We start from the raw sequence: 9,442 nt of genomic DNA on the forward strand, positions 1-9,442 counted from the left end.
CCCCCCCTCCCTCCTCCTCTTTCTCTTTAGCCATGCATTGCTACCATGTTTGCTTGGAACCACATCAACCCAAGTGTGGTTCCTTTGATTAACCCTGCCATTCAGATTTCCACCTCTGAACCAACCAAGTCACTCAACTTTTCTGCCACAGATGTCAGCCGTGTTACCCAATATTTGTGTGTGACACTTAAAAATCTATACCCTAACAATTGAATTGGTAATTTAGATTTATTATTGCTTTTTTCTTTTTTAAATTTGGTTAGATTTGAGCTGTTTGGGGCAAATGGTCTTACTGAGACATTACTTTCCTGAGTTGATATAAAAGCTTAGGATGAAGAATAAGACAAGCTAATGGGAAATATTCAATTTAGCACTAGATTTTGGCCAATCCTGGCATTACCTATCTGGCTATGCTACGGAGTGTGTTATTATTCTCTAGCTGCCTGTCTCTTCTTTGTCCTTTATTAGGCATCTTGCTGCTGATTCACTCTCTGACAGGTTTCTGATCAGAGCAAATGTGTAGTTTTACCAATTGTAATGGGAAATTCTTAGATTTTGTAAGATTTAAGTAAGATCAGATAAGTATCTCTGCAGCATGATCTTTGTGAGTGAAGTGGGATAGGGGTGTGGGTGCATTGAAATATAGCTGGATAGAGTGATAGGCGTGTGCATGAACATTTGTATCCGGATTGCGACCTACAAAACCCAGAGCCAATAACCAAGGTTAAAGTAAATGATTTACTGCAACTTTTATGTGATGCGTAACTTGTAGATTTTATAAAACAAGATATAAAGGTTTATTCTGCAGAATCCTCTCCTGCTGTTCCTACCTCCTTGGTACCTAAACTAATTTGCATTTTTGTATAGGATTTTTGCGGCCGTGGGAGCAGCCACCACCACAAGATTATCAGAAACCGTTTTGATCCGATGTGCTCCACAATATTCAACAGGGTCGTCAATGAAGTCAATAGCTTTATGTAAAAGTGAAATGAAGTTTTCATTTTGTAAGCTGAATTCTATTCTGTGTAATTTTCTGTAAACTCTTTCTGATGTCTCTGCATCTGGCCGGAAGATTATTTGACAGTTACTAGAAAAGCTAAATATTCTATTCCATTACGTACTTGGTCATCAGTAGGGAATTGACATTCTAAGAGTATTGTGAATCCAATTACAAATGGTCACTTCGAATATCATATGTAACTTCTTATATCGAGTTTTAATGTTTATAATTTCTCACCTGTGTTGGAGTATCACCACTCTAAGGTCTTGGTGGTATTTTACTTGTAATACAAGTCGTAATTGCTGAAAGCGTTATGAGTTATGAGTTATGACCATAGTTTCCTACAACCTTACATGATATATGATATTCTATAATTGAGTAAATAACTGGATTTCGTTTGTCAAATACAAATTTTTCCAAGTAGTTCCACTTCTTTAATGCGTATCCATAATATTCAGATTGGAATTTATTGAAAAGGAAAGTAATAATAATTGCTTTAGAACAAACGCGAAAAATGGGCAGTCAGTGAGTGCCTTCCAAGTTGCCAAAGAAGTGTTTTCTCCAAAATCAGCTTTATTGGTACTTATATCAAGTTTAGCAGTAGAATAACAAAATTGGAACAGAAGTGCAGCAACATACTAAGATATCTAGTAAAATTCTGATTGGTGTATGACCACCGAAATTACAGTAAGGACATTGACACATGAGAATTGACAAGTCCACTAGAAGTGATTCTTATATCTTGGTCCTCATTCTCACTAATCTTGCCAATGTGTCTTGAGCAGCCAAGGTCTGTGCATGGTTATGGCCGAGCATCACAGTTCTGATGCTGATGCATGTTCTGCATAGCTCCTTGCCACTGTCTAGATGGCCCCCTCTTGCAAGCAACTTTGCTCTTGTCTCCAGCAATGTTGCCTTCAACAACGTCACATCCTGCCACACATATTCATCCACTTTTTGGCTTCTTTGCAGCATCCTCCTCTTCCAACAAATCGAATCATGGGACCAATCTTGGATTTGAGACACAAACGACTTCTCAACCTCCTCCAATGCATTGGTGCACACCTTCAAGAGCTCCAAAGCTGAATTGCACCTTGAGAAAGTGGTAAATGCCTGGATTGCCAGGGGCAGAGCTGTTCTTTTGATATACAGAACCAGGTCAATTGCTTTTAGCTGCACAATCGGCGGCTCCGATTTGAATCCAAACACAAGGAATGCTGATGACCACAGATGACCTGAGTTTACATGGTTACCCATTTTTCTTACTCCTTCAAGTGCAGCCTTGGCATATTGCAAACCGCCTCTGCTTTTGGCGAATGCCTGTGTTATGGGATGGAACTGGAGCCAACAACATCCATCATGTTGGTTAGCCATTCGAGCCAGTCCCACCAACAAGAAGCATTCTCATTGCTAGCAGCTTCCCTTTTGCTTTTGTTTTCTCCAAGGTTCCTACACAGAAAAGGAGGCTCTTCATGAGGAAAGGATTGCTTTTGCACCATTGCTCTTCTGCAATGCTCATATAGCATGAGTTTGAATCTCCACTTAGTGGCATTTGGTTAATGGCCTCAAACAGTGCAGAGGGGGAAATTGCAAGTTCAGATAACATCGAACCAATCACCCACAAACCAAAGCTCGACCGTCCAAGCTTCTCATTGAATTTTTCAAGGAATTCTACCTCATCTGCTGGATACTCCCTCCTTTTTCTTCCTTTTATCAGAATCATTGCTTCGGATAATGGCAGTGGTGGAAGCTGAATAGTATCGTAGCTGTTAACTTTGGACAGCCTTGTAGTAATGATCACATGAGTCCCTCCTGTGTTTCTTGGTATCAAGTCATATATATCTTTTCCTTCCCACCATTCCTCCTCAGTCTCAAGATTGTCTATTATTAGCAAGTAAGGTGTCTCACCAAACAATTCCCTCTTGATCCTCTTGAATGCTTCTAATTCTTGCTCCTCAAAGCTGCGAATTCGACCCCTTTCCATCTCAGAATCAGCACCAACATCCAAGCCCAAATTGAGGGACAAGTTCAATATGTTCTGCCTGAGATACCGAGCTTCACCACCAACCCACAACACCATTTTGTATCTCTGGTGATATCTGTGAGAATATTCCAGTGCCAACTCAGATTTCCCTATACCAGAAACTCCGGTGATGCAAATCACACTACTACACAAGCTTTTGAAGTTTCCACTCTTTGACTTCTTATGCTTCAACCTCTTCAATGAATTGTTTCCTATGAGTGGTTCAACCCAAGCCTCTAAGGTTGGTTCTTTGCTCTTCCCCATCTCTAGACTAATATATCTCCTACCTTTGCGCATAACCGGTTCACTTTCCTCGTCTGCAAGGCCTTCAGATTGTCCACTTCCACTAGCTTCTCCTTTGATGAATGGCATACAATGATCTTGGACTTGTTCCACACAATTCCCCCGTCCGAAAAAGAGACCTTCAATCTCCATAATCTCCTTCTCCCTGCCAACAAAGTATTGGTTCCTTGGAAAAGGTAGATTCTCAAATCCTTGCATATTGTCTCTCTGGTCACCATTCATCCTACCAAGCCTTGCCCTTAAAATACCTGTAGTTTTTGATATACAGCTTCTCCAATTACCATCATGGGCCCCTAGATTGAATTCGTTGCACCTCATGAGTCCATCGATGGCCTCTCTACATTCTTTGTCAATTGAGTTGCAGTTAAGAAGATCCATGATCTCAGCAGGTCCTGTGTCAAACAAGAGAGGAATCAAGTTCTTCTTTTGAGCAAAGAATCTAACCTCCTCCATGCTCAGATGGTTGAGGAAGCTGCCACTTGAGACGACCACCAACCCGAATGACACTGAGCAAATGACTCTATCAGCAATCTCATGGCTCTGGCTATCGGTGTACTTGGCTCTATCAGCAAGCAAGCAATCGATTCCCTGAAGCTCGAGGTCGGACTTGAGCCACTTGCAGAAGCGCAGGAGTTTGGGATTTTGGCCATGGAAGCCAATGTAAACATCACAGCTTCTGAGTTTGGCATTGGAAGCAGGGGAAACAGAGCCTTTTGCAAAGGAAACTCTAGGGACCGGAAATGAGAATGAGATGCGTGGATCAGCTGCTTCAGGGATGGGAACACATGTCACAAACTTGAGATTCGTGTCAGCATTGTCATCGGAAAACTCATACTGATCAGAAGGGGGAGTGTAGGAACTGCTTGGCACGTCTTCTGGGGTCGAAGGATGGGTGGTGGTGGTAGTTGTTGCTGTTGCTGTTGCTGTTGCTGTTGGTGGTGGTGGTTTTTCCAAGTGAGAATCACCTGGGGTTATGGCCCTTGGAGATATATAGGGGGATTGCAAAGCCGAAACAAATGCTGATGAAGGTGGGGACACAAGAGGAGAACCATAAGGTGATGATTCTGTGGAGTTCTTTATGTTTGGTGATGGTAAATTTGAATTCTCTGAAGTCTCTTCACCTTGCTTCTTGCTGCTGCTGCTGCTTGAAATCTTGATTGTTAGCGTGCTAGAGATTGTTGTGGGATTGGTGGCTGAGTTGTGTTCTTCTCTTTCACTTCCCATGAAAGATGGCTAAGAAAGTGCAGTGCTAGATAGAGATAGATCCCTTGTTCTCTCTATTGCTCTTGAGACTGAGGCATTTGAATTAAGTTCATCTCTTCAAGCAGGGGGGCAATTATTTACTGCAAGCACATAAATACTTAAGCACTGTCTCTCTGAGCATAGACCCTACCAAAAGATGAATGCAATGTGAGGAGAGATAGTAAAGACCTCTGCAATCTTCATGTGCTGCACACAGACTCACACTCACACTCCTCGCTAATAATATGAAGCTACAAGACATGCCCTTGATATGATGGTGCTACACTACTTGTCGAAAACCATTCATATTACCTTCATGGCTTCCCTCTCTCTCTCTCTCTCCTTCATAAGAAATTATCAAGTAGTGGTGCAGGGAATCTAACGTGCAGGTTGATTCTCCAAGGTTTGAAATGAACATAAAATAAATGTGACATATAATATTAAAATCACATGAAAGCAAGTATGGTGTCGCATTTCAATACTAATACTAATAAGTAATAATACTTTGCTATAGTTTATTACACTGTCAAGTGTCAAGTGTATGGTGCAATTTCCATTTTGTCTTATGCGCTTGTCTTTGCATTAAAAACATACATTTAATGGGGCTAAAGACTCCACAGATAGTAATTAAGGATGATATTTGAATAATTTTGTTTCACTTTTATTGTATAGTGAATATCATTTAGTAATAATTTAGTGAGATTTAGACATTTAGTACAGCTTTTTAAGAAGTGTATGCACAGTGATAGTGTTGTGTGGAGCATCTATCTGTGCAATCTTCTGACACAAATTTAAATCACTTTGCACCGAAAATTGTACCAAAGACCAGTCCACCTGAACCACACTGTCCAACGATACATGTCACATTCACCAGTGAACCATCCTCTTACTAACTCATTAAACATAACTTTAAAAATATTATGAAAAGAAATAAAATCTTAAAAAGGAGAATTTACAAATCAATTAAAGAGAGGCAGCCCTTAAAGAGAAGGACCAGATGATTCTACATCTTCACAATACAAGATGAGAGATTTAGAAATTTAATATAAAACTACTACACATCTCGTTCCTTCAAATAAACAAATAATAAAGTACCACCATTTTGTCTTGTTCAAAGATCTTTCTCTCCATAACTGCAGTGTTACTGTTATAGTAGTATACGGCTTCACTTAAAGTACCTTTCAACATGTTAGGGGAAAAAAGTGAATAACCTTTTCTTCATGTACTTGTTAATTGGTTGGACAAAATAGAAAAAAGAAGATGGGCTGGTTGGGCCGAAAAGGAAAACAGACCCATCTCCATGGACTGGATTGGATCCGGAGTCTCGTTTACTCCACCTCCAAAAAAATAAACATATAGCGAAGGCAGAAGCATGAAAAAAAAACTAGGAATTTTTTTTTTTTTTTTTACCAAAGATACGAAAACTCGAAATCACAACCTCTTAGATGAATATGGGGAGTTTGTGCCATTTGAGCTATTACTCATTTGCTAGGAGATTAATAAATTGAAAAAGTAATAGTTTAATCAGATTAAACTCTTCTAAAGTGAGAGGTTTATAAAATGGTGTAAACTCAAGTGTAGTCGACTTCACGTGAAGTTGATAACTAAGAGCTATTAAATAAAAATTTAATTAAATCAGTCAAATCATCTAACAACTTTCAACTATCAACTTCACCTGAAATCAACTGCATCTAAGTTTTTCACCTTATAAAATAGACGGTAAGAGTTGAACTTTTGCACATGACATAAATTACAAAATTACCACGGAATGAAGAGAGATACACATAGAAAGAGACAAAGAGTTGATGAATGAGGTGGTGGAGCAGTGGCACATGATATGATGAGAGAGCGGGTTACAACTCCATGTGGCCCACGTTCCCTATCCAATAGTATCTGTCTTTACTCTTTACAATTTGTATTATTATTATTATTATTAGAGAAAAACTCAAAACGGTGTTGACAATTACCTCAAAAGACAACGAAATTTTTGACAAAAAAAAATTTTAACCCGACTATTGACAATTATTTCGAAAAGATAACAAAATTTTTGTACAAAAAAAATCAATGTTATTTTTTTTAGCACAGGAGTTAATCAGTCCCAAAAATAAAGATCAAAAATCGAATTAAATATTTTTTGTCTTGAGAACCTCGTTATCCTTTCGACATAATTGTCAGGTGGGTATTCACTCTTATTATTATTATTATTATTATTATTATTATTATTATTATTATTGTTGTTGTAGTACTGTATGTATATGTATCATTGTAATTTCCATTCGCGTTCTTGATCCCTTTCTCTGCCTATAAAATTGCAAATCCATCAAAGTCCCAAATTTTAGGGTTTCCATGCCCATTGCCAGGGCATCATTTATGAAGGTAATTACTCTAAATCATAGATCGTATTTTCTTTCTCTCTATTACACTCATTCTACCTTTTCATACTCCTTTTTTTTTTCCTTTTTCATTTCTGTCCCAAAAATAAAATCTACTTTTTCTCTTTTGGATATGTGCACTCCTTTTTCATTTCACTCGTTGTATAGTTCGACATATTAATTTGATTTATAGCTTCAATTGCAATTGCAGTTGCAATTGCAATTAATTCATGGGCCTAAATATGGTTTGATCTTTACGATCAGATTTAGCGAAAGGATTGGAATTGGTTATGGATTTGGGAAGTGAATCTGTGGAAGAAAATGAAGTGACTCATGATGGAATTGAGAACGGGACTAAGGATGAAGGTTCCTCTGGATTCGGTGATGGAAATTCTGATGCTAACACTGAGAAAGCGGATCAACCGGGAACGGTTGTCCAAGTGGCTTGTGAAGAAGCTGTGAGTCCCAAAGTGACGCCAACAAAGGGGTTTGGATTGAGGAAATGGAGGAGAATTAAGAGGAACGTTGTTAAGGATCCGAATGTGAGTGTGGATTCAAGTAAAGTGCTCAAGAGGGGCTTGTCTGGCGGTAACAATTTGATTGAAATGCGTGATGTTAAGGAAAAGAGTGATGGGTCTCCAAATATGTTTGAAAATCCTGGGTTGTCTGATGTCTATTCGATACCTGGTTCTAGTCCTGATTCTAGATATGCAGTTGGCTCTGGTTTTGCTGTTGGGACTGATTCGGAGAATAGCGAGGATCGCAGTAGCAAGTCTTCTACGGCAGCTAGTGAGCCTAAGTTGAAGTATGAAAAGAGCCGAAGCAAGAATGTTAATTCAAAGAATTTAGCCAACTTGACTCAACGGGTTCAACAAGGAAATGCAAGGGTCGAAAGCAATAAGAAACCCGGAGGAGGTGGAAAAGTCAAAATGGAAAAGGAAAATTCTGTTTCTAGTGTGGAATCCGATTCAAGAAGCTCCAACTTTAAGCAAAGCTACTTTACAGTTACTAGTAATGGTTATGGAGAACATAGTGGTAGGCCCACTGGTCAGGATGATGGTAATACTAGCGAAGGCGTTCACGCCAATGAACATTTCTCTGGAGGTGTTCAAAGCAGGTGTGGCAACAAAAACATGGGTGAAGATGAAGATCTTTTACAAGAGAATATAGCTACAAATTCGTCTTGGGATGCTACAGAAGAAAAAAGTGTGAACAACCATTCTTCAACCAGTGAAGATCCCTTAATTGGGTCTATAAGTAGCCTTCAGGCTATCCAGGAAGCACTTGAAGAAGGTTTGTCCTCTTTCTTCTTGATAAGTTGAACTTCTTTTTTGGGTGAATCTCTCATGCAACTAGACTGCTGTATTTATTAGTTTTATAATACTCTTTTTTGGGTGAATCTCTTATGCAACTAGACTGCTGTATTTATTAGTTTTATAATTCTCATGAAAACTATGTGAGATAAGATATCAGCTAATTAGCTGTCTTCTTGTCCATTGAATTCTGCTCCTATATTCAAATTACAAGTAAATATAGCTATTAACATTATCGGTACCAGTCCTTGAAATGAATTATAAAGTTGTTTGGTTTGGTTTGGTTTGATCCTCATAACAATTTAAATCTTATGTTTTTAAGTTTTTTATTGGTATGAATTTTGATGCATTGTTAGTATAGCATTGTGTTTGAAACACCATGAGAATTGAATTCATTTTGGAAATGAATTCATTTTGATAGTTTGGAACACAACAACATGAATTTCAATTCTTGCGAGAATTCTAATTCCCACATTGAAGCCTAAACTAAATCAGACCAAAATAGGTCTGTATTGCAATTCCATTCTCATAAGTTTGGCATTCAAAATTGAAATATCAAACATGCCCCTGTCAAATACTTTAATTTTCGAAATATACCCATACCCCCATATCAACTCTTTCTCTCCCTTCCTTGCTTCTTTACCCAAAAACTTCTTTCAGAATATTTGGTTGAATGTTTGTATAAAATTATTAAACTCTGATCGTGCATTAAAATCAATTTTTTTTATTTTGCCAACCAAGCTAGCTTGTTCGGTCATTTTTATTCAACCAGTTCCCTTTGGTTCCATCAGGTCCCTACTTTTGTAGGGACTCATGGCAGAGAGGATTTTCATTCGTGAAAGAAAATTGTATTTCAACTTATAGCAACTGTTGAAGTTTCTTAACGTTATAAACTTTGAAACACTGATTGCAAATTTTTATGATAGTGTTTACATGCTGCCTCCTAAATTGGGTTTGACATTAATCTTAATTAACAATTTTTTGTTTCCTTAGGTCTCACTCCCGCCCCCTCTTTATTTGAACTCCATTTAAGTTTCATCTCTCCCAAAACATTTTTTTATTAATGTAATAATCCAACCGTATTAGATTTGAGACTGTTGTACGCAGGTGTAGTATCTCTGTGTTGGATGATTGATAGAGTGAACAATAGAAAATTAGTCTCTTAAAAGGTTTCTGCTGCTTTCCCCTA

The 9,442-nt window shown here is 38.2% G+C and overlaps 3 protein-coding genes across 4 annotated transcripts in view; 2 read left to right on the forward strand and 1 right to left on the reverse strand.

Annotated features, from left to right (window-relative positions):
* LOC107645050 (uncharacterized protein At4g26450) overlaps positions 1-1,255 on the forward strand; it is a 4,791-nt gene extending 3,536 nt beyond the window's left edge. Inside the window, exon 4 of the mRNA XM_016349059.2 lies at positions 868-1,255. Coding sequence (XP_016204545.1) covers positions 868-923 — 56 coding nt within the window. The 3' untranslated portion in view covers positions 924-1,255. The remainder of the gene's footprint in view (positions 1-867) is intronic.
* LOC107645052 lies at positions 1,556-5,203 on the reverse strand. The gene is given in 3 exon segments (XM_021103419.1): positions 1,556-2,387; positions 2,389-4,669; positions 4,758-5,203. Coding segments are annotated over 2 exon segments (2,814 nt in total). The 5' UTR covers positions 4,551-4,669; positions 4,758-5,203; the 3' UTR covers positions 1,556-1,735.
* LOC107645051 (WPP domain-interacting protein 1) overlaps positions 6,796-9,442 on the forward strand; it is a 3,802-nt gene continuing 1,155 nt past the window's right edge. The window contains exons 1-2 of one of the 2 annotated variants that reach the window (XM_016349060.2): positions 6,796-6,944; positions 7,205-8,233. In XM_016349060.2, the coding sequence (XP_016204546.1) occupies positions 7,231-8,233 (1,003 nt within the window). In that variant the 5' untranslated portion in view covers positions 6,796-6,944; positions 7,205-7,230. Of the gene's footprint in view, positions 6,945-7,151; positions 8,234-9,442 lie in introns of both variants that reach the window. The other variant, XM_021103420.1, reaches the window with a different exon arrangement.

Source organism: Arachis ipaensis, chromosome B05 (assembly GCF_000816755.2).
Source record: "Arachis ipaensis cultivar K30076 chromosome B05, Araip1.1, whole genome shotgun sequence".
NCBI classification, from domain to species: domain Eukaryota; kingdom Viridiplantae; phylum Streptophyta; class Magnoliopsida; order Fabales; family Fabaceae; genus Arachis; species Arachis ipaensis.